General features: G+C 32.2%; 5 protein-coding genes across 7 annotated transcripts; 2 read left to right on the top strand and 3 right to left on the bottom strand.

The window, feature by feature from the left end:
- Positions 1 to 629: 629 nt before the first annotated feature.
- On the top strand, positions 630 to 2,553 carry LOC113873822. The gene is made up of 6 exons (XM_027512154.1): positions 630 to 645; positions 766 to 972; positions 1,028 to 1,234; positions 1,321 to 1,605; positions 1,834 to 2,043; positions 2,300 to 2,553. Exons 1-6 carry the CDS (start codon positions 630 to 632, stop codon positions 2,551 to 2,553), a joined length of 1,179 nt encoding a protein of 392 aa, XP_027367955.1.
- An 852-nt stretch (positions 2,554 to 3,405) lies between these two features.
- On the bottom strand, positions 3,406 to 6,021 carry LOC113871097 (probable E3 ubiquitin-protein ligase BAH1-like 1). The gene is made up of 6 exons (XM_027507871.1): positions 5,859 to 6,021; positions 5,322 to 5,566; positions 4,989 to 5,243; positions 4,327 to 4,464; positions 3,688 to 3,746; positions 3,406 to 3,511 (listed from the first exon to the last, which is right to left on the bottom strand). The coding sequence occupies exons 1-6, from the start codon at positions 6,019 to 6,021 to the stop codon at positions 3,406 to 3,408; spliced, it is 966 nt and encodes a 321-aa protein (XP_027363672.1).
- A 1,922-nt stretch (positions 6,022 to 7,943) lies between these two features.
- LOC113872176 (universal stress protein A-like protein) lies at positions 7,944 to 10,291 on the top strand. 2 transcript variants are annotated; one of them, XM_027509505.1, is made up of 4 exons: positions 7,944 to 8,359; positions 8,438 to 8,541; positions 9,215 to 9,336; positions 9,833 to 10,288. In XM_027509505.1, the coding sequence occupies exons 1-4, from the start codon at positions 8,188 to 8,190 to the stop codon at positions 9,918 to 9,920; spliced, it is 486 nt and encodes a 161-aa protein (XP_027365306.1). In that variant the 5' UTR covers positions 7,944 to 8,187; the 3' UTR covers positions 9,921 to 10,288. The 2 variants fall into 2 exon arrangements, with proteins under 2 accessions (XP_027365306.1, XP_027365308.1); XM_027509507.1 differs by having other exon boundaries at positions 8,052 to 8,359; positions 8,447 to 8,541; positions 9,833 to 10,291.
- Positions 10,292 to 10,355: 64 nt separating this feature from the next.
- Positions 10,356 to 15,143, bottom strand: LOC113872174 (hydroxyisourate hydrolase-like). Its single transcript, XM_027509502.1, has 13 exons — positions 14,956 to 15,143; positions 14,758 to 14,821; positions 14,165 to 14,220; positions 13,880 to 13,955; positions 13,492 to 13,563; positions 13,314 to 13,401; positions 12,734 to 12,992; positions 12,480 to 12,595; positions 11,980 to 12,200; positions 11,708 to 11,736; positions 11,519 to 11,606; positions 11,017 to 11,107; positions 10,356 to 10,770 (listed from the first exon to the last, which is right to left on the bottom strand). Exons 1-13 carry the CDS (start codon positions 15,097 to 15,099, stop codon positions 10,524 to 10,526), a joined length of 1,551 nt encoding a protein of 516 aa, XP_027365303.1. The 5' UTR covers positions 15,100 to 15,143; the 3' UTR covers positions 10,356 to 10,523.
- Positions 15,144 to 17,873: 2,730 nt separating this feature from the next.
- Positions 17,874 to 22,936, bottom strand: LOC113872175 (hydroxyisourate hydrolase-like). 2 transcript variants are annotated; one of them, XM_027509503.1, is made up of 13 exons: positions 22,711 to 22,936; positions 22,482 to 22,545; positions 21,649 to 21,704; positions 21,319 to 21,394; positions 21,127 to 21,198; positions 20,906 to 20,993; positions 20,538 to 20,796; positions 20,009 to 20,124; positions 19,257 to 19,474; positions 19,021 to 19,049; positions 18,849 to 18,936; positions 18,455 to 18,545; positions 17,874 to 18,356 (listed from the first exon to the last, which is right to left on the bottom strand). In XM_027509503.1, the coding sequence occupies exons 1-13, from the start codon at positions 22,864 to 22,866 to the stop codon at positions 18,122 to 18,124; spliced, it is 1,548 nt and encodes a 515-aa protein (XP_027365304.1). In that variant the 5' UTR covers positions 22,867 to 22,936; the 3' UTR covers positions 17,874 to 18,121. The 2 variants fall into 2 exon arrangements, with proteins under 2 accessions (XP_027365304.1, XP_027365305.1); XM_027509504.1 differs by having other exon boundaries at positions 18,004 to 18,356; positions 21,649 to 21,889; positions 22,711 to 22,878.
- Between the last annotated feature and the right edge of the window lie 750 nt (positions 22,937 to 23,686).

The raw sequence follows: 23,686 nt of genomic DNA, 5'->3' as shown, positions 1-23,686 counted from the left end.
GTGCACAAGGATGGAAAAACGATTGAGGTGAAAGGGGACGTGGGACTAGCGCAGACAGTGGCCTCTTTAAAGGCTATTAGAAAGGAGTTAAAAGGGGAGGCTGAGGCTTATTATGTGGAATTGGGCATGATCACACTAGGATACAGAGTTACCCACTCAGGTAGCAACGTCAGCTCCAGAGGCGATAAAGGAGTTATTGAGGGAGTTTGGGGGGCTGTTTAAAGAGGGAACAAATCTTCCCCCTCCAAGAGTATGTGACCACGCCATAGTTTTGAAAGAGGGATCAACCATCCCTAACATCTGTCCTTATCGGCATCCGCAGCGCCACAAAGAGGAGATTGAAAAATTCGTCAAGGATATGCTAGTAGCAAGCTTGATCAAACCCAGTACCAGCCCCTATTCTAGCCCATTGATTCTTGTCAAGAAAAAAGATGGTAGCTGGTGTTTTTGTATGGATTACTGCGCCCTTAACAGTCTCACAGTCCCAAACAAGTTCCCTATCCCAGTCATTGAAGAACTGCTGGATGAGCTGGGCAGAGTCATAGTCTTCTCTAAACTCGACTTGAAGTCAGGCTACCACCAAATTCGCATGAGGCCAGAGGACATACAAAAGACAACATTCTGAACGCATGAGGGACACTACGAGTATGTGGTAATGCCTTTCGGGTTAACTACTGCCCCCTCAATGTTTCAATCTTTAACGAATCAAATTTTTAAACCTTATTTACGAAAATTTGTACTAGTCTTTTTTTGATGATATTTTAGTGTATAGCCCAAATTACTCTTCTCATATTGATCACTTGAGTGTAGTTCTTCATGTGAGAAACCAGGAGCTGTGGATCAATGGTAAGAAGTGCAGTTTTGGAGAATCACAGCTGGAGTATCTTGGGCACATTATATCCTCGGCTGACCCTAAAAAAATTTCTGCTATGCCCCGTTGGCCAGCACTTAAGGACATTCGCAGTCTGAGGGGTTATTGCTAAACCCCTCACTCAATTACTGAAGAAGAATAATTTTAAATGGACAGGGGAAGCACAAACAACGTTTGTCCAGCTTAAGAGGAAGATGGAGGTTTTGCCCACCTTAGCCATGGCAAACTTTGACCTACCATTTGTAATTGAGATTGATGCCTCAGGTTATGGAGTTGGGGTAGTTTTAATGCAACAAAGACGACCCCTAGCATTTATTAGTCAAGCTTTATTAGACCGAAATAAGGTGAAATCAATCTATGAACGTGAGCTAATGGCCATTGTATTTGCTGTTCATAAATGGCGTCAATACCTGTTAGGCACTCACTTTATTATCCGAATTGATCAAAAGAGTTTGAAATTCCTTTTGGAGCAAAGGGTTCTGGCAGGGGAACAGCTGAAATGGGTACCAAGCTAATGGGGTTCGACTTTGAAATTCAGTACAAACAAGGACTAGAAAACAAGGCGGTTGTCGCATTGTCTAGGGTGATGAGTTATAACACTATATCTATGGTGACTAATGCTGACCTTGTTGACCTGGCTGAGGAGGTCCTTGGTGATGAAGTGCTGAAGGGAATCATGCAACAATTAGTGTCTCATTCTAATTCCCATCCACACTATGCAATCTTTCAAGGATGTTTGTGGTATAAGCGATGACTAGTCCTCCTTAAGGCGTCGGCCCGCATCCCATTATTGTTGGCAAAATTCCATGCCTCACCTTGGGGGGCCATTCTGGAGTGACAAGGACTTATAAGAGGTTGGCCATGGTCTTCTATTGGACAGGAATGAAGCGGGATGTGGAAAAAATTCATTGCTAGTTGTTAGATTTGTCAACAAAACAAGCATGAAACCTTGAAATCTACAGGTTTACTTCAGCCCCTACCCATTCCCATGCATGTATGGGAAGACATCTCGATGGATTTTATTGGCGGACTTCCCAAGGTTAAAGGTGCTGACAGCATTATGGTGGTGGTCGATAGGCTAAGCAAATATGCTCATTTCATCCCCTTACTTCACCCATACTCGGTTAAGGAGGTCGCTGTTGTGTTTGTAAAAGAAATAGTTCGTTTGCATGGTTTTCCTACATCCATAGTTTCAGATCGGGACCGATTTTCATTAGTTCATTTTGGAAGGAATTGTTTCGTCTCTTGGGCACCAAGTTGAAATTCAGTTTAGCTTTCCATCCTTAAACAGATGGCCAAATAGAAGTTACCAATCGCACCATTGAAGCCTATTTGAGATGTTTTGCGAGTGATCATCCACGTCAATGGGTGCATTGGTTGCCATGGGGAGAATTTTGGTTTAATTCTTCATTCAACGCTTCTATTAAGATGACCCCTTCAAGGCACTTTATGGCCAAGACCCTCATATGATTGACCCTTACTGTAGGGATAGTACTATGGTGGCTGAGGTAGACCAATTATTGCTCTTCCGGGACAACATCATAGAAGAGCTTAAGCAACACTTACTTAGAGCACAGTGGAGGATGAAAGGGCAGGCGAGAAGTAGAATATCACATTGGGGACATGGTGTACTTGAAGGCTTGACCATATGGGTTGAAGTCATTAGCAAAGAGAGTAAATGAAAAATTGAGCCCCATATTTTATGGCCCCTTTTGTGTGAAAGAAAAAATAGGAGTTGTTGCTATAAGTTATTGTTGCCAGAATCATCACGAGTGCACCCTATTTTCCATGTTTCTCAGCTGAAGAGAGCCCTCCTGCTAGTCAACCAAGTCAGGCTCTGCCCCTATTTTTAACAGAAGAATTTGAGCTCCAAGTTGAGCCTGAAAGGGTGGTGGATGCCCGGAAACTCATGAATGGATAGAGAGGTCCTGATTAAATGGAAGAAACTGCTGGAGGAGGACAACACTTGGGAAGAAGTTGATCTGCTGCAGGCCATATTTCCGCACTTCCACCTTGAGGATAAGGTTCTTCTCAATGGAGAGGGTATTGTTGGGTCCAGACCAATTGGGCCTCTTCTCCAAACATATCAGAGAAGGAGGGGTAAAAAGGGAATTATGAGCAAGGAGGCTGTCAAGAAAGATTTTAACGGAATAACAAATTGAATGACATGGAGGAGGGAGAGAGCAGCTGAGGGAGGGGATATAAGGTAGATTGATCAGAGGAGAGAGGGGGAGATAATCTAGGAAGTGATTGGGAGGTGGCTGCTGCCTAGGGAAGTTTCCATTTTTAATTATTATTGCTTTTCTACTATTCTTATTTTTCTGTTGTACTATTAGGGGGTTCCCTGAGGTTTTGGTGTAAATTCCAAAAACATACTTAGTTCCTATCAGATACAAAATTAAATATATATAACATCGAATAGATGCACAACATTTCAACCTAGAACTACCATCCTTATATATATATATAACACATCGAATAGATGCACAACATTTCAACCTAAAACTACTATCCAATAGAAGTTGATTGTCTATTCAGATGCCCACGAACGCCCTACATTGCGTTTCCCAATATTCCTTCACTTGTTTAACCCTTTCTACCCTCTCCATCTGAAGCCTTTGATCCCAGTACGCCTTGCAGCTGTAAATATATTGAACTTTATTAGGTTAAGAGATGTGCAAAATATATTTATTTTCTCATGGTAAAAAAAAGGATTGGAGCAGAGATTATGAGGATTTGTGCATCCATTTCTTGGACCGCATGACATCTCTCATTCTAATCTCACTCATTTTCTAATGGAATAATCGGTATCATACCTTCGGCCTAAAAGAATGTTTAACTCTTCCAGGTGCACAGCATCTTTATAAACTTTTCCCTGCAGTCAACAATATAAAAAATTGTAAATTGCTAGCCATTTTAACAGGTTCAAATCCGATAACAAACAAATTAATAATTCATATGCCAACTCTTAGCAGGCCCTCTTTATATGTAAACAATTCTTCCTGTAAACTGCTGTTTATTAATAGTCACAATATTAAAATAAAGAAATGAAGAATTACACAAGGACTGCTCAGATTATTCAACTTCTAAGGTTTCAATGATAAAAGTAAATTATAAAGCCGTAACCATTTTAAATTGAAGGACAAATGCAGCCTAGAAAAGGAGTGGTCTCATGCGCAGGTTTGGTTATTAAATTTTAGCTGCTGCTTTTTTGTTTGGCATTGAAATTTTGTCTGGCCATTGCATTATAATTAAGATTAAGTATAACTTCAATCACCATCCATTGGCTCTAATGACCTGTAAAGGGTGCATTCACAAGTTATTAACATGTGTCATATGTTTCAATTAATAGAAGTTATTTATGTAATCAGAACGAACATCTCTCCTTTGTACATTCCCGTTGAAAATAATGTAATTGTAGGAGAGCTTAATGCTTGCTATATCTGGTAGCTTACCTGTCGGCATAGAGGGCATTTTGCTTTAGGATCCGCAGCCTTAAGTCCATCGACAATAGTTACTGATGCTGCTGAGCAAGCGCAGGTATAGCAGAATATGTGGCCGCAAGTCAGAGAAACTGGGTCAAATACTGTATCCTGTCATGGATTAATATTGAGGAAACTAAGGTGATATTGTTAATGTGATTCAAAACCAAAAGTTTGGGGCAAAATGCTGGGAAAATATTGGACAATACGAGGAGATGTGGATTCTGAAACTCATCGACAAATCTAAAATATTTTAACGGTTTTTCTATCGTGTCTAAGAACACACAATAAAAACTTATATATAATATGTTTTTATTAAAAATTACAAGATCAAATGCACAGGTAATATTAAATGACACCATTTTCAATAAAATCTTATTATTTATTGATTTCTTAACATGTGTCTTTGGTACTCGCTAGAAAAACTGATATTTGAAACCATATAAAAATAACATGGCCTATAAGCAAGCATAACTTTTGGTGGAACCATGAAGCTTGTTCAGTTTTAAATTCCATCGTAGATCCTTTAAATTGATTCGATTGTGCATGCATGAGAGCAGGGGTAATCTTCAAATTGACAACCTCAGCATATGTACAGTCCAAATGAAAATAGACAACAAATGAAACCAACTTACCAGACATAGAGAGCAAGTCAAGTCAATATCAATTTCGACAGAATCGAATATCTCACAAGTAAGCGATGGTTTTGCATCCTTAAATGTGAGATAACATCCATCGAACAATGCAGGTGCCTTCCTTGTTTTGACTTTAGTTTCCCTTAGGTTGATGTGTAAGGCAATAAGCTCAGCAAGCCAGGGACTCTGAAGAATTTCCTTGTGCATAGTCTGAACTTTGGACTTGAATAATTGCCCTTGCTTGGAATAATGAATCTGCAGTCATAGTAGTAAGTACGAACATAAAATACAGAGACTTGTAAGGAGGAAACTAGGACAAAAACAAAGACAGACCTTATCATATTTCTTCAGTATTTTTCGAATTGCTATGGTATTTATCAATGCATATATGACTAGATCTCTGCCTTCTTGGGTTAGAGCAGTATGATTCTTTGGTAATTTTCCTTTCAACTTGAGAAAGTACTTTCGAAAACCAGAAGCAAGATGTAGTTTCAGCAATTTCTGCGCGCGCTGATTGAAGCACCCTACTATATCTGACATTTCATTGAGAAGGGAAGGGAAAAAGGTTCCATCGCACACTGAATAATTACAGTAAGTTAGCTTAGACAATTTGAAATGCATGAGTGTTGATGATCATGTATGTTCATGCCATAATAATAAGGCAAATGGGCACTTACTGAGGAATAAATTTTTTTTTTTTCGTCAAAAACTATAATAAATATATTTCCTCTTGTGATTTCCAACTTAGTCTAACATAGTTTCTGCTTCTAATTCCTTAACCAATAATCCAAGCATGAACCTAATAATTACATTAATAAGGTTGGTTGAATATGAATGAAAAGCTTGGAAAAGGTTGGGGTTATGATGAACCTTGGCAATGATCAGGGCAGGTTTTGATGGCGAAGGATTGAGTAAGGGGTTGGGAGCCTCTTCTGCATTTTTTCATGATCTTTTTATGGTTCTTGAAGCCAACAGCAGGGAGCTTTCGCCCCTGCTCTTGCATGTACTGTTGGTAAGTCTTGCAGAACTTCATGTTTTGGAAGAAACATTGAAGGACAAAATTCGAAGGAATAGGAATGAATGTCTCTGATATATTTTATTTTTAAAAAGAAAACAAGAGAGAGAGAGAGAGAGAGAGTAATAAGTGAATGGAAAAAAGAGGTTAAAAATGAAAGGGAATTAGTGGCTCCTTGTTGTTTACGAAATCATGTGTTGGATCAATGGATCCTAACTGCTCGCTGCATGTTCTACGCATTCTCACTTGCAGAAAAAAGTCAAAATATTGATTGGATTAGATGATTTTTGTTTTTCCTCCCCTCCCTAAGGTTATATTGAATCAATGGTTATTCTTTTTTAACTCATATTTTTGTTTAAAAAAGAATAAGAGTATAAATTAAGATATTAGACTGTGAGATTTATTTTGAATTTGTAGTTTTTGTATTTGATAAAAAATGGAGTAACTTAAAAAGAATGTTATATATTGTGAATTAAAATATAAATCAATGTATTTAAGGCACTGCAAGAATAAGAAAAAGTTTCCTTTTGTAGTTCAATTATCTGTGATTGCAATTTTCTTTGTTTTTTTTCAAGAGAATCCAACTAAGTGACTCATGCGAAGCAGCTGGTGGGATAGACTGACAAGACCACATTCGGTAGAATAACCCACCTGAATTGATTCAATGGAACTAATGAGAACTTTCTTTTTGTTTAAAAACTAATGAGAAATATTAGTTATATATTTTTCAACCATATAATTTTATATATTACATTTTTATTTTCAAATAAGAACCTCTTTCGAAGCTATATTGAATTTGAAAGCTTTTAGGAGCTTTTTTTTTTATTACATCGTGACTTTTTCTATATTGAACATTTATTTTATTTTATTTTGAATTCAATCTTAATTTAAATTCAATTTTTTCATAACTTATTTCATAATTTTAAAATTCTTATGTTATTTACTATAATAATAGTAATATATAATATTTTAATTTTACAAATTTTTAAAAATACAATATATATCTATTTTAAAAAATTAATTTAATAACATACATGTAATGGAAAAGAATACTAGTTTTTTTTTTCCTATAATTTTCCTATCGTTTGAGTGCATGATTTGATAAAAAAAAAAAAAAAAGTCTATTTTTTTTAACATTATCAAGCTCTTCAGATTAATCATAGAATATTTGATTACATTGGAAAAACCACATAAAATATTTGATTCTGTCTAAATACATATAACTTGAGGTAAGATAAGATAAGATAGCTTTTGTTAATATAAACAATGGCATTTTAAATTTTGGATCTAAAACTATAATATAATGAAATTCCATTTTGGCCTAACAGACAAAAGTTTCAGATTCATACATGACTCATCCAGCAAAAATAGAAGATGATATGGCACGTCTTTTCATTTTGGGAAGTACTTTTCATATGAATAAATGTTGAAGATTTGATGCTATGTCACATATATCATATTTGTACTTTAAACAAGTTTATTGATAACAAGAAAAGAATACTTTAAACAACTTTTATTTCTAATCTCATCTCAGTGAAGGATGTTCTATGATCATCACAATATTTAAATAGAAAACTTCAACTTTGTCGTATGCTGCAACTTGATCAGTCATTGGGGAATGCAACAGGAAAATTATACTTATAAAAAAATATTTACTTAATTTATTTAAATCAATTAAAAACAATTATATACCTAAATTTATATTTTATTTTAAAAACATATAATATTAGACTATTTATATTCTTTATTAGAAGCAATTTTATTTAAGTAAGATTAAAATAATACATTTTTTTGAATATTTAACAGAATTATATTATTTTTTTTATAAGATGAAAAATACTATTTTTTTAGCGATACAAGTAAACAAGATATTTAAAAAAATTAAGATATATTTTTAAAAAATGTACATATAAAAAGGAAAAGAATAAAAAGACTTGATTACATTTAAAAACAATAAATGATTTAATATTTTGGCCAACCATACACTATCCGCAAAGGTCGAGAACTTGCGACGTCGTTTTCAGGCAATGATGAAATGGCAAGTTGTTTTGAGGACGTAGTTTTGGTTTGACGTAGAAAATGATTATAAAAGGGGTATGAGTTGGGGAGTTTGGGCGTTGCAAGGAAGCGAAGCGAAATAGAAAGATAGAGTGATTTGTTGTAACTGTTTTTGGTTTGATTAGAATGGCGTCGGAGAAACAAGTGATGATTGTAGGCATAGATGACAGCGAGCACAGCACCTATGCCTTGAAGTGGACTTTGGATCATTTCTTCGCTGATCCAAACCGAATCTTCAAACTCGTTCTCGTTCATGCTCGCCCTTCTGCTACGTCTGCCGTTGGCCTCGCTGGTCCTGGTACTCTTTTCATCCTTTTCTGTTTTCATTTTAACGTTTTTGTAATTAATTAATACTTAATTAATTATATTTCCTTAGTCTATTCAGGAGCCGCTGATATTTTGCCTATTGTCGATTCCGATTTGAAAAAGATTGCCGCCAGAGTTGTCGATAGCGCTGTACAACTCTGCAACGATAAATCCGTACGTTTTTTTTTTTTTAATTCTGGTTCCAAATTTTATTATGTATGTGATTTTCATCTTTTCATGGCTTTGTTCATTATTTATGGGAAATGGAGAGATGAGTCTGATTCTAATCGTTAACCGGTGAATTTCTGTGACTAGATAAAGAATAAATATAATTAATTATTGGTACTTACGTTTGACAAGGAATGGATATTGGATGCTACCTTTGATATTTGCTCCTAGGTGTGTCTGAGAGATGTATTATGGTATTATTTCCGCTAAAAGTAATAGGCTGAGCAGAATTCAGACTTAGATGCATCACGCTCAGGGCTAAACTGGTACCCTACAAATAGCAAGAGCGTTGCATCTGCTGGTTCTGTGGTCTGCGCTTCATATGATCAATGAAGGAAGATAAATTCAAGATATGGTTATTAAGATCTGTTGTTTCCATTTTTCTTAGCCTGAATCAAGTTTTATTTCATTTGAATGGTTTCGAATGAAATTGCTTTTAGTAAACCATTCCCTGGGTGGTGCTTTCGTTTTTATGATAATATCTGGGCATGTTCTGATTTTGGAGTAAAGTTATTGAATTTTGGCTTTATTTTGCATATACATATTCGTTTCTATTATTTATGGCTAACAAAAATGTGGTTTATATTTGTATCATCGTGATTTTTTCATGTGTTCTCAGGTAACCGATGTAATAACCACAGTGGTGGAAGGTGATCCTAGAAACGTTCTCTGTGATGCCGTGGAAAAATACCATGCTTCCATATTGGTTGTGGGCAGTCATGGTTATGGGGCTATAAAAAGGTACAACTTAATTCTGGTCCCACTTATCATCGTTGCTTTGTAGTGATAGGTGATTGGAGTGTAATAAATCCTTTTTCTGAAACCTGTAGATAAGCTGTACCATAGATAAACAGGGTTGAGTTCTGGCATGTTAAAAAAACAAAAACCTATCTTGGCAGATATTGTCCAGCCCAGAACGGCTCCTATTGTTTATGTGTCTGCATAAACTATACTAGCTGTAGTTTTGAACTGGCATACAAAAATGCAGTAGTGTGTGGTCTGTATATTGTTGTCTTTACATTCATTTTTCTACTCGTATTTATTGATTACAAACTTTATATGATCATTTTCATTTTAACCGTCGATCACACTAATTGCTTTCTCAAGTATGTTTGATTTTTTGTTTTATTTATAATGCAACGAAACATGGGCATCCATTGTTGCCAGAAGCTAATGCTTCACTTCAAAATTTCCCGATTTAATTATACTTGACACCCTTTTTTTTAATGATTTGCAGGGCATTTATAGGCAGTGTGAGTGATTATTGTGCTCATCATGCTCACTGCACTGTGATGATCGTGAAGAAGCCAAAAACCAAACACTGATCCACAGTGGCAGCGTATATGTAGTACAGCAATAAACATAATCCTTTCGGTCAAAGGAAAAAAAATAATGTTATAAGAGACTCGTAAGTATTTGTTCTATGGCAATGCGATGTTGTCTTTTATGGTACAATGCACTTTTTATTTTTAACGATCGAACCGTTGAAAAATATGTACCCCCCCCCCCCCCACCCCAAAAAAAACATTAAAATTTGTACATGATAAGTTGTTGGATTAATGTGTATCCATTACTTACGCTTGGTTAGGGTCTGGTTGGGCATCAAACTGTGAACACTAGCAAGTAGTGAGTGTTCCCAATTCAGTTTGGATTAACTTTTAAGTCGAAAATAAAAAAGTTATGGTCTAGCTTCAATTAATTTAAGAGTGATTTAAATCAAATTAACTGATATTTTCTAAACTTAATTTATATTTATTTTACAAATGCTATTTAAAATATTACATTAACACAGCAGTTTTTTCCAAATAACAAACTTCCACCTATGAACAAGTGAAAAAAATAAGATCCGAAGTTGTTAATTTACTTATTATTCTTATAAAGGCCGAAAGTCAAGCACAGCTGGTGAAAACAAACTTAAATTACAGAGCCTACTGAAATAAATGGCCAACAGAAAGAAGTGATGCATCCTTCTCCAGTTCAACAGTTCCAACTATAGGGTTGCTTCCCCCCCTCAAGAACCAGCTGTACCATTTTGCAGATAACTTTGGGTATCTCTTCAACTCTGGATCATTCCGATCAACATAGTATAGGCCGAAGCTCGAATTATATCCGGACAGCAATTCGAAAAGATCCATAAAAGACCATGCAAAATACCCCTTTATGTTTGATCCATCTCTGAAAAATTATGGACGACAGAGAAAATTACATAACACATCACAATCACAAGAGTAGGATGGTGTTTCATTCATCATATAAGTAACTTGCTCTCAAGATGAATATCAATAACCCAATATAACTGTATAGTTCAATAGATGCACAATCCATACTAATCCAAAACATTAAAAACTTCTTGCAATAGTGATGAAAAATATTTATGTAATCTAGTGGGTAAAGAGATAAAATAGAGCAGCAACTGCATACCTCATGGCATCAAGCACGCCTCCAATGAATCCATGCAAGTATTTCACCCTTGACACGTCTTGGAGTGATGAATTGCTCACTGTCCGTTGACCTAACCAGAGAAGCCAACGTTTCAATAATAATTCAATTCATTTGAACTCACCTTGTGCAGCATTGACAACATATATTATATATTTTCACCAAATTTGAATAAATCTATCGTGGCTCAAGTTACGATTCCAATCAATTGAACAAGGCCATATATTGGAAAATAACTTGATAATAGTTACGTGATATAACAAAGTAGTGATGTTGTAGGCTACATTTACAAACACAGTGGGGTGGGGCCAATATGCAAGAATCATTAGTACGATTGAGACGCCAAATGGTAATGCTATTTAAGGGGTTTGTCTATTTTCACAAAAGAAATGTTTATTATTATATAAAAAAAGTAGTTTCCTAGAAAAGATTCATCGCTTTTGTATGAAATCTTCATGAAGGAGAGATAAAAAGAGATACAGACCATTTTCAACAATGAATATGGGAGGATTGCCATAGAGGAGCTTGAGATTATTAAGCTCTTCCCGTAAACTCCATGGTGTGACAGGATACTGAGTCAAGTAAAGCCAGATAGTTATCCAGTGAACTGATCTAAATAACTAAACTAAATTAATTATGAGAATAATTAGTATTTATTTATTTTTAACTTTACCTCTTCCTCTGAAAATAGATCCTGTAAAACTGCAAAACCCAGGAAAGCAGGTTGCTCCATCAGTTATTCAGGACCAAGTGATTGACATGGTTGATCACATTAATAAAAATAAATGGAGAATTAGAAGCTAAATGAAGTTAAGGTTAAACCAATTGAAACTTTCAGAACGTCATAAAAAAGAGGCGGTGAATGCAGATAGTACAGCATGCTTATATGATCAACTTCAATCCTTAAATCCAGTATGCTCAAACATAACAAAATATATGACATACAGATTATCTGTACAGCCATGTCTAGACTGAAATCTCTCGGTCTTGTCTTCAGGGCATCAGGATTGTCTGTGACATTAACACTGTTGTAGAAAATTACACCTATAAAGTCATATGAACCCTTAACTTGTTCAGATTCACGATCTGTGAAGGACGGAATTCTTGCACCTGCATTTTCCTTCATGGAAATGGGATAGTCTCCATGCACCAAGGGATCCATAATCCTGCAATAAAGCAGGCACATAAAACTACCATATTCTTCACATGATATTACTATCATAGCCATTGCTAGCAACAAAAATATTACAAGTCACAAGCTTTTGACCTGTAAGGAAGTAAGGAACTGAAAATACTTCAGTCATTTACACAGGGTTGAACATAAACTTCAGTCATATACATTAGTATAATACACTCACCTCTCATGACACTAGGTACAGAGCAAAAACAAAGAACATAAGGGAGAGAGACAAGTATAACAAGAAGTTTTAGGGTCTGTAACTTACCAACCGACAAAAAAATCATGGGCTCTTTGAGATGCTGCCTTGTCTTCCTCTGTATTTTTCAGAGGAAGGAACCGCAATGTATACACAGAGATACCAACAAATCCATGTTGTTTGCCCTACAATGTAATTTTGTTTCTATGGAATCATGAACAATCTTTGCCGACAAAGTTTTCCTTATGTGCATGAATAATTAAATCCAATAGAAAATGATTGGGTGAAGTAAAATACACATGGAAAAATGTTAGGTGATATACCTTGTATTTTCTCCTGTATAATCTCATAGCTGAAGAATGCGCTAACAAAATATTATGAACTGCCAAGTAAGGCTCATATGTTGAGTTGCCCCTTTTGCTCTTAATCGCACAAAATGGGGGAGAACATCGTTGGGGTGGGGTAGTTCCCTGATCATAACCACCTTGTCCGAAAACATTGGGTTCGTTCACAGTAATCCAATACAAGACTCTGTCACCAAACTCTCTAAAACACACATCCGCATAGTGTGTGAAGTCTCTTCTGCATTAACATCAAAGTCATATAAGGACATTGTATCCTAAGCACAAGAAAACATACATGATAATAATATAAAATAATATTGAAGTGTAGTAAGCCGAACATCATACAAGCAAGCAGGACAAGAATATAAAAGAAGAAAAGAGAATAATAATAATATAAGCTATATAGTCTTCTTTCAAGCAGCAATTGCGATGGATGTTGTCTTTCTATCTAGTGCCAAGTTTCAACGGTGTTGTACCTTATTTCACAATTCATACACCAGAAACTTCAAGAATTAATTCAACAAGATATTGATGCAACTATGATAACACAGGAACATACATGATATCACGACTAACCCATCCTCCATATTCATCCTCAAGTGCCTGTGGTAGATCAAAGTTGTGTAGTGTGACATGTGGTTGGATTCCTGTTCAAGGGGCAGTTAATTGAAGAAACAGAATCGATTCCAAGGCATGTTTTATCTTGCAATTTGCAAATTAAGGAACTTGTAATTAACCTTTGCTAATGAGTTCATTGATGAGATTGTTGTAAAACTGCAATCCCTTGGGATTGACGGGTCCTCTACCATCTGTGGACAAAGAAAAACATTTTAAAGGTATTCAGTAAGGCATTGTTGGGAAGGAAATAAAGAATAGAACAAAACTTAGGTGCAATACCATAAGTAATGTTGGTGCTATTCTTAATTAGAATTGGAGTTTCACTTAGGTAATGAATATTGACCTTTAATACCAACCTTTATTATGCAAATTATCATGATGAAACTTTATTTCTAATTGGTGAATAACACCAACAATACTGATGCTTCTGCACCTAAGTTTTGTTAGGAAGAATATTAGAAGTGGATGTTTTCCATAATGTACTCCAGCTTAAGTTTAGTGAAATACTTGGTATAAGTCTCGACCAAGAAATGGAAAATCTATAGGCTTCAAGGCCTGTTTCCACCATGAGTTGCACATCTTCCTGCATTGTAGATTTTTCGGAGGTAACAGTAAACTACAGATTGCATGGTCTTAACCACTTTTACCTCGATCTATTTAACTTTCCCCAACTTATCAGTTGACTCAAAGAATTCATTACTGGGCAAAAGCTATTGTAATTATGTGACTTAGTTAAATAACTCACCGAATTATAATATAAGCAAAATAATTGAAACCTAGTGTATCGTTTACCTTATATTTGTGGTACCCATCACAGGCTACATCTCCATTTTCTACAGGCCCATACACTGTTTATCAAAAGTAATAGCTTGTTGAAGGAATAACCATTATATGATAGCCACCGGATGAAAGAGTAAAAGTGTGTAGTTAAACTGCACGTGCTATTCTAATAATCCCAGATTCCGAGATTAGTACATAGCCAACAATCCATAATGAAATTTGGCAATTTTTAGTTCCTACAATTACTAGTGGCTAAAATCTTGTAAGACCATTTAATTAGATATGCAAATTTAACATTTATATATATGCGACTTAATATATTAGATTTTGCACTGTGATAAAAAAAAATGAAAACATTTTCATGTACTACAACTATAGAGCTTAAAATAAGTCTACGCTCGTGAAGAGGATGGTTTTATTATTTAATTAATGCATAATCACATTCCACGTGCCAGTGATGCATCAGATAAGATAAGGATTCCACAATTAACGAAATCAATAAATAGTAAGATAAATTGTGTGTTTGATTAACCATGAATTTAAGTTAAAGTAATTTTAAAGCACATTCAAAAGCAGTTTAATAGTAAAAAAAGGAATTAATTAACCAGCATGGGCATAGGTATCCCAGATGCTAGGAGTTCTTCCGTCTTCATTAGCAGCACCTTCCACCTATTCATGGTCATATGTTAATATTAATTAATTAAAGCTAATTAATCTGCAGCCACACTCACTAATATCAACCCAAAACTGAAAGGCTTTGGGATGAAAGAAAAAGAAACAACGAGAATGGAGAAAGACATGACCTGATAAGCAGAAGTGGCAGATCCAAAAACGAAATCAGCAGGGAAATCGTCTCTTCTATAGTTACCACTCATCACTCCTAAAAGCAAGTTCAGAAGTAAGAAAATGAGCATCAAAGCATCGTTCAAACATGTTTCTTGTTCCATCTATGTTTCTGGTTCTAACTCCTGTCTCAGTGCAAATATAAAATAAACAACAATCTTAAATATTGCAAGCTTATATCATCAGATTATGCACAATAATTTTTTTTTCTCAGAATATTTAACCACGAGTAAGAATTTTTTTTCATTATATTCATTACAGTAAATATACTTACACTCAATAAACTGTTCACTTACATTCAATATTCATTTAATTTATATATAATAATAAATTATAAATAATTAAATATAAATTAAATAAAAAATTCAAATCAAAATTTAAAATTTATACTAATATAAAAACTTTATCTTATATTTAATATAAAAAAAATTATTCAACAAACAAAAAGTTTTACGTTTTTATGTAATAAAAATCTTACATTAAAAAGTTAGTTGTACAAAAAGAGACAGGAATGAACAGTGTATTGCGCCCTGCGAGAATCATCTCACGTCTTCTTTAATAAGATATTTTTAAAAAATTTAAAGTTTTAATAATTTGTATTATAAATTTGTTTATAAAATTTATGAAATATGTATTATTATTATTATTATTATTATATTTAATATTAATAAATAAAATTAATAAAAATTTAAATTTAAATTAATAAAAATAAAAACTTAATAAAATTATGTTTAATAATATCGTAAATTGCATGCATGCTTTTAATGTGGATAATTGATATGTACTAAGGAAAAGGATTGATATAGATGGTAGTATAAAGTGCAGGATGTATGGCTTAGGGTGCTCTAATAATCTCTAAAAAATGATATCTTTGTAAAAAGCATTTTACCACTGAGATCAGTGAAAAATTTTGACCAGAATAAATGTATACGATTGTAAAATAGCATATTAAGATAAAAAATTTATATAACAACATATTTAATGCATATTTAAAAAAATATTTTTAATTCATATTTAGTGATATATGTTTTGAAGTATTAAGTATGGAAAACATATTTTTTATATAACGAATAGAGATAAGGAAACATGAGATGACCTACGTTAAGTCTAATTTAGATTACACCTAAATAGAATCAATCTTTCTAAAGTCTACTTGACTAAAAAAATATTTCAAATTTAACATGATATAAAGTATTATGATAATATTATTAGGCAAGTTTGTCAACTTGTTTAACCAATTTTATGACAAAATAATTTTTGAATTTAAGTCGATCTTTTAAAAATATTTGACCTTTTATTTAATATAGAAAATAAGATTCATAAATTACAAAAGTTAAACTAAACTTCAGCCCGTCCTATTTTATTTTACATTTAAGTGTAAATTTAAAAAGTATAAATTTGAGTACCTATTCGCATGTAAATGTTCTTCAGTCAAATTTGTCTAAGCAAACGATTAAAATAAAGAAAAATATACTCACTTATTATTAACTATATTAATTTAAATTATTAATTCTTATTTAGTATTTTATTAAATATATATCCTTAACACTGGTCAAATATATTTTTTACCATTTTTTCAATTTTTATACTTATTTTTATAATAAAAAAATGTCATAAGAGAAAAATTTATTAATAAAAAATTATTATTTTCATGTTTATTATGAATTCATCATTACTTTAATCTTTAAAATAATATAAAAATAAATCAATTTAAGTTTCCTTAACATAATTCGTTTGAGAGTTTAAAGGGAAAAAGAATAAAAATGTTTAATAGATAAAATAAAAGGAAAAAAAATAAGAGTAACAAAAAAATTTAATTAAAAAAGCTAAAAAAATTTAATAAAATTTTAAAAAGTTATAAAAAAATTATTTAAAAACTTTTAAATAAGAGTTAGTTAGATTTGCTTGACAAAATGATATTCTGTTTATGATTAATTAGTAAGTAATTGATTGTTCAACAGAAAAAAGACATTCTAAAAAAAAAGAAAAACTGAATGAAAAACTAATAAATACTTACCTTATTATTCTAATCTTTTAAATTATAAGTATAAACTATTTTAGTCTTTAATTTTAACATATTTGACCTTATTCCTTAATTTTTAAAAATTAATTAACTTTAATCTTTCTTACTCTGTTTATTATTATTTTACATTTTCAAAACATCAAATAAATATTATTTTCTAAAATTAATTTTTTTATAAAATTAAAGACTAAAATATTAATACTTATAATTTTAAAAATCAACTTAATAATAACAGTAGTTAAGACATTGAAAATGCATTTTTTTTAATGTATATTAAATTCAATTAAAAATTATTTTTACGTAAAATATAAATTTATATAAAAACATGATACAAATTTAAATGTAAAATCATAAAAAAAATAATTAAATAATACAATTTCATAAATATATAATTTATAAATACAAATGAAAAGTTAATTTCATAAAGAAAGTTATATATACGCAAACATAAATTTAGTTTGGGATCGAATGTTTTGAAAAAAATCCAAAATTTAATTCAATAAAAAAAAAACTTCAATTTTTGCAGTTAACATAAAATTAGATCAGTTTATGAATACCCTTATAAATAAAATATATTTACATTAATTTAATTGAAAAGAAAATTTGAATTTTATTAAAATAATTTTTTAATTTTTTCCCTTTAAACACAAACAAAAACGAGATAAGGAGATTAGAAAAAAAGTAAAATTTGAATAAAATTAGATTATTTTCTTTTACTTCATACATACTAAATTTTTGTGTGTACATATGCATATGGAAGGACTAAAATATTAAAAATTTATTTATTAATGAGTTAGAAATAAATTATATATACAAACTTAAATATTACACTTAACTCAAAACTTAAAACTATTAGATTATAAATCCTTATTATTTATTTCATTCATAGACAAATTGAGACTTATTCATAGTTGACTTAAACGTAGTAGACCTGAAGTGCCAAATAAAGATTAATAATTTCTTCTCTGACATAAGATGTTAAAGTAAATTTTATTTTTTTTCAATTAAATATTTTTTACACAAATAATTAGGAATCAAACATCCGCATGCTAAATTAAAAGTAAGCCTATCGAGGAACAGATACTTGGACAAAACAAAAGAAGTTACTCAAATAAGTGGCCAGCAAAAGCACGTGACGGATCCTTCTCAAGCTCAACAGAGGTGCTTCTACCCCTCAAAAACTCACGGTACCATTTTGCAGAGAGCTTTGGGTATCTCCTCAACTCTGGATCATCCCTATCAACATAGTATAGGCCAAAGCTCGATTTGTATCCATCCAGCAACTCAAACACGTCAAGGAAAGACCATGCAAAGTACCCCTTTACATTTGATCCATTTCTGAGAAAATTTTGGGATGACACAAAATTAGAAATCACATCACACGTGTTTATAAATTATATGTGAACACTGTAAGCAAAAGAAAAGAAACTGCATACCTCAAGGCATCAAGCACGCCACCAATATATCCATGCAAGTATTTCACCCTTGACAAGTCTTGCAGTGACGAATTTCTTGCTGTCCGTTGACCTAACAACCCAAAATTTGATAGGTGAAGCAACTCATTTGAACTCACAATCACATTCTATCAACAACTTGCTAGTTCATCATTGATAACATTTACTATAAATGTTTCATCAATTCTTAAATCAACTCTCGGAAAACACAATATAACACAGTATGCCATAACTAATGACATTGTTAGCTACATGTATAAATAAAGTGGGAAAAGGGTTATATTATGCATAGATGAGCATGATTGAACGGAAGGTTAAATGTATGATGCAATCAAGTTGTCCCCATGGAGGGGGAGAGAGAGAGAGAGAGAGATACCATTTTCATATATAAATGTCGGAGGATTGCCATAAAGAAGCTTGAATTTCTCAAGTTCTGCCCATAAACCCGATGGTGTGATAGGGTACTGAATCATGTAAACCAAGTCTTACAGTGAAGTAATCGGAAAAATTAAACCAATTAATTATGAGACACAATTTTTTACTGTTACCTCTTCATTTGAAAGCAGATCCGGTCCATCTGTCAAGACCAGAAAAGCGATTCAGAAATGACCGAAGCACTTTATTGAGCTCGTTAATGAAAACTATTAAACAGTGAGATGCAATGTATTCATAATGACAATGAAAATGATGCTGTGAATGCAATCACTGCAATAATCTTAAATGTCTAACTTTAGTCCTTTACTGAATTCAGTATCCTTAAACATAGAAAACAAAAATACTCAACAGATATTTGCTGCCACGTCGGCATCGTAATCTCTAAGTTTGCTCTTCAAGGAGTCAGAATTGTCGGTGACATTAACATCAGTGTAGAGAATTAGGCCTATAAAGTCGTACGAACCCTTAACTTGTTCAGATTCACAATTTTTGAAGGTTGGAAGTCTTTCCCCTGCGTTTGTCTTCATGGAAATAGGATAGTCCCCATGCAGCAAAGGTTCTATAATCCTACAATAAAGCAGGCACGTAAAACTGCCATATTCTTCACAGTGCATCATCATAGCCATCACCAAAACTTGAGAGAAAGGGTATTCAAGTATAAATACTAAGCCCAATACACTTGCATAAATCTTTGTATGAGAAAAAAAATTAATATAAAAAATAAATAAAACTTCTATTATAAATTAAAAACAACTTATTTTTTAAAATTTTAAAGAAAGTAAATGAATTAAGCTTCTCACAACTTATTTAAAAATAAATAAGCATACATTAATTATAAAAAAATTTATTAATTTTTTATATTGATTTTTTCTCTCGGACTTCTCTTAGAGTTATCCAAACTAGGCTAAATTGAAAATATAGATTCAGAATTCAGATAAAAGAAAATCGTTATTATGGCAATGAAAGAAAGCAAGTTTTAGGCCTATCGGGAACTGAAGGGAGAAAAGCAAAAGGTTTAACATTGATGACAGTCATAAATATTCACCTGTCTCAAGTAAAGTGAACAAATAAAGCAGCCAAATTATAGGGTCTGGAACTTACCAACCAACGTAAAAATCATGGACTCTTTGAGATGCTATTCTGTCTTCTTCTGTATTTGTTAGAGGAAATAACCCAAATGCGTAGACAGAGATACCAACAAATCCATGTTGTCTGTCCTGCAATGTCAATTTACTGTCTATGGAATCATGAACGTTATTTGCCAATAAAGTTTCTTATTCGAGTGAGAAGATTAAATGTAAAAAGAATGATAAAGGTAAGTATTTTAAGTATATATACAAGTCGAAACTTTTTCCATTTAAATATAAAGAAACTAGCAATGCAAAAATAAATAAGAATGAAGACACTTTCAGAAACATTATATTAAATACTTTAAATTAATACCATATATAATATGTATTGTATGTTCTGATGACTTTGAAATAATAATTATTTTTTTAATAAAATTTCAATTTTTAATTCTGTAATATGTACTCATGAGTACACATTAAAAAATCGAATAAACAAATTTAGAATACGATGAGCTTTGCTTTATCCAATTTCCTTAAAGAAGATTAGATGATAGATATACCTTGTATTTTGTCCTGTACAATCTTGCAGCTGAAGAATGAGCTAACAAAATATGATGAACTACCAAGTAAGGCTCATAAGTTGAGTTGCCCCTTGTGCTCTTTGTAAGACAAAATGGGGGAGAACATCGTTGAGGTGGAATTATTCCCTGATCATAACCACCTCTGGCGAATACATTGGGCTCGTTCACAGTCATCCAATACAAGACTCTGTCACCAAACTCTCTAAAACACACATCCGCATAGTTTGTGAAGTCTCTTCTGCATTCACATCCAAGTAATTTATCCATTTGTTATTACATGCATGGTTTAGTATAATGATATTGTATCCTGAGCACAAGTAAACACGTTGTATGTGGAACTAACATACATGATGTCACGACTAAGCCATCCTCCATATTCATCTTCAAGTACCTGTGGAAGATCAATGTTGTGTAGAGTCACATGTGGTTGGATTCCTGCTCAAGGGATATGGTGAAATATATGAGTACAAGAAGAAGAATTGGTTTCAAGGCTCCTTTTATTTTTTAGGAGTGAATATCAAAGACACGGTTAATGTTGCAAACTAAGAAACTAGTGTTTAAGTTTGACCATTGCTGACGAGTTCATTGATGAGATTGTTGTAGTACTGTAATCCTTTGGGATTGATGGGTCCTCTGCCACCTGGGGAGAAACAAAAGCATTTTTAAGAATGTTGAGACGTATTTTACCTGACAAAGAAGTAAAGATCCTTAAAATTTAATGGTTTTGATTATGTGCATGAGCATGAGTTTAGTATTGTACTTGGTAAGAGTCTAGACCAAGAAATTGAAATTCTATAGGCATCAAGGCCTGTTTCCACCATCAGCCGCACATCTTCCTGCATTATGTAATTTATTTCTTTAAATTTTAGAGAAGTTAAACTGAAAAAATTTCTAAAAAAAAATTAAAAAGCATAAATTATTTTGAATTTACAAAAAAAAAAAAGTTTTATTTATTTTTTATAGTGATATTTTTGTTCATTTCTGAAAGTTTACCTGGGCTTTGTATTGATTGACCAATTTATGCCTCAAACTTTTTACCACAAGGAATGGATAAGCGGGAAAATGAAAAATTGAGGCATAGTGTATTCACCTTATATTTGTGGTACCCATCACAGGCAATGTCTCCATTTTCTCCATGCGCATACCCTGTTCATTAAAATGATAGTGAGAGAAATATAATAAGCATTAACGATGACTGGTTAATTAAAATCTACATATTATATGTAGTATTTCCAGTTTGAAATCAATGATCCTCGCTTCAGCAAGTCTTTAATATAATCAATAGGTAAAGTTTTGAATTGTTTTTCCTCCAATTTGTTTTGTCTAAAAGCCTGAAAAACCATGCAATTACTAATCAATATTTATGCATTATGTTCTTGCTTGAAATATAAAATTCAAATATAGCAATTGTTAAGGGTAGTATTCTCAGAAAATAATGGGTACGAAATGAATCTCCTTTACGAGCAATTCACATATATGATTCATAATAATCTCATTTTCGTGCAGTATATTAATGTTAATGTTGAAGTTAAGGTTGTAATTGGATAGCACTAACTTCATGCAAATTGTTTATCAGTTTCTTAAACGCAGATAACATCAATATCTACCTTCAACAACCATAAAAGAAAAATAGTTATCGGATTGTCCTTATATTATTGGAAAAGATTCTTCTAAACTGATTTTCTTTTATAATTAAGGTGAGAAAGTAAAGAATATCTTATTTGATAAAATTAATTGAAAGCTGCGCGTTTGTAATACGTAACTTGAAGTTTAACTGATTTAATTAAAGTTATTCGATAAAATTAACTATATATTTTTTAACTATAAAATAAAAAAAGTATGAACAAGCTTTAAAATGATAAAAATGGATAATGGAAAGATGGAGGGGAAGAAGAAATTGGAGGAAAAGAAAAGGAAGCACACCAGCATGGGCAAAGGTATCCCAGATGCTAGGAGTTCTTCCATCTTCGTTAGCAGCTCCTTCTACCTGTTCATAATCACATGAATAAAGTAACGATTATAATATAAAATAATACATTGAACACGTACATTTTCATCTTAGCACCTTATACTAATCACTCATCTACCAAATTAACTGGTTAGGGATAAAATAATTAAGAAAATAATGATGGATATAATGAAAAGTGTAAACCTGATAAGCAGAAGTGCCTGAACCGAAAACAAAATCAATTGGGAAGTCATCTCTGCTATAGTGATCAGCACTTAGCACTCTCACTCCCAAATTCAGAAGTAAGAAAGTGAGTATGAAAGCATGGCTTACAGAAGTTTCTGCTTCTGCACCAACCATCCCTAAGGAACTACCTTATAATTACACTTAATCTAGATATATGTACAATTATAAAACAAATAAGCACTTCGCATTCACTGAAACTAAAGACATTCATGGTTCTATCTTTTTCATGATTATTGTTTTATAAATATTAGTCATTTTTCATATTTCTACCATTATTATTAAATTCAAATGAATTTTTAAACACTAAATTAAATATATATTATGTATAATTTTTAATTTCAAAAATAGATATCAATTATTTTTACATAATAAATATTTTCAATTTTTTATTTTAAATTTTTAATACCTGTTCATGGACACATGTCAAAAAAAGTTACATAAAACGTCAACTTCGTTACAGATAATGGTTGATTTGTATCCTCTCATTGAAAGTGTTTCAGATTGCAATCGACAATGAGAAGGACTACACCTGCACGGATATTTTAAGTAATAACATATAGAATAATTATTACTCTTAATTTTTAATATATTAATAGTTTATTTTAAAAATATATAATTTTTTTAATTTTTAAAATATTAAAATAATTACAGCTGTGAATTTAAAAAATATATAAAATATCTTTTTTAAGGTATAAATACCGTAACAACATCACTTTTTAATACATTATTTCAAATTCGTTATTTTATACAGTGTAGCTGTAAACCAGCGTAAATTCCGTTCGTTGCTAAATTAAGTTACGGTAAAAAAATAAATTAATTAAGAGTGTTTAATTAAAAGAAATTAAAAGTAAAAACTGTATTCATTATTTTTCTGATAGAAAAATATTTTTTGTTCCTTAAATCTTTAAGACACCGATTAAAATTTACTTTGTGT

Source organism: Abrus precatorius, unplaced genomic scaffold (assembly GCF_003935025.1).
Source record: "Abrus precatorius isolate BTA unplaced genomic scaffold, Abrus_2018 Scaffold7, whole genome shotgun sequence".
Taxonomy (NCBI): domain Eukaryota; kingdom Viridiplantae; phylum Streptophyta; class Magnoliopsida; order Fabales; family Fabaceae; genus Abrus; species Abrus precatorius.
Note: the sequence above shows the minus strand (reverse complement) of the source record. Positions and strands in the feature narration are given on the sequence as shown.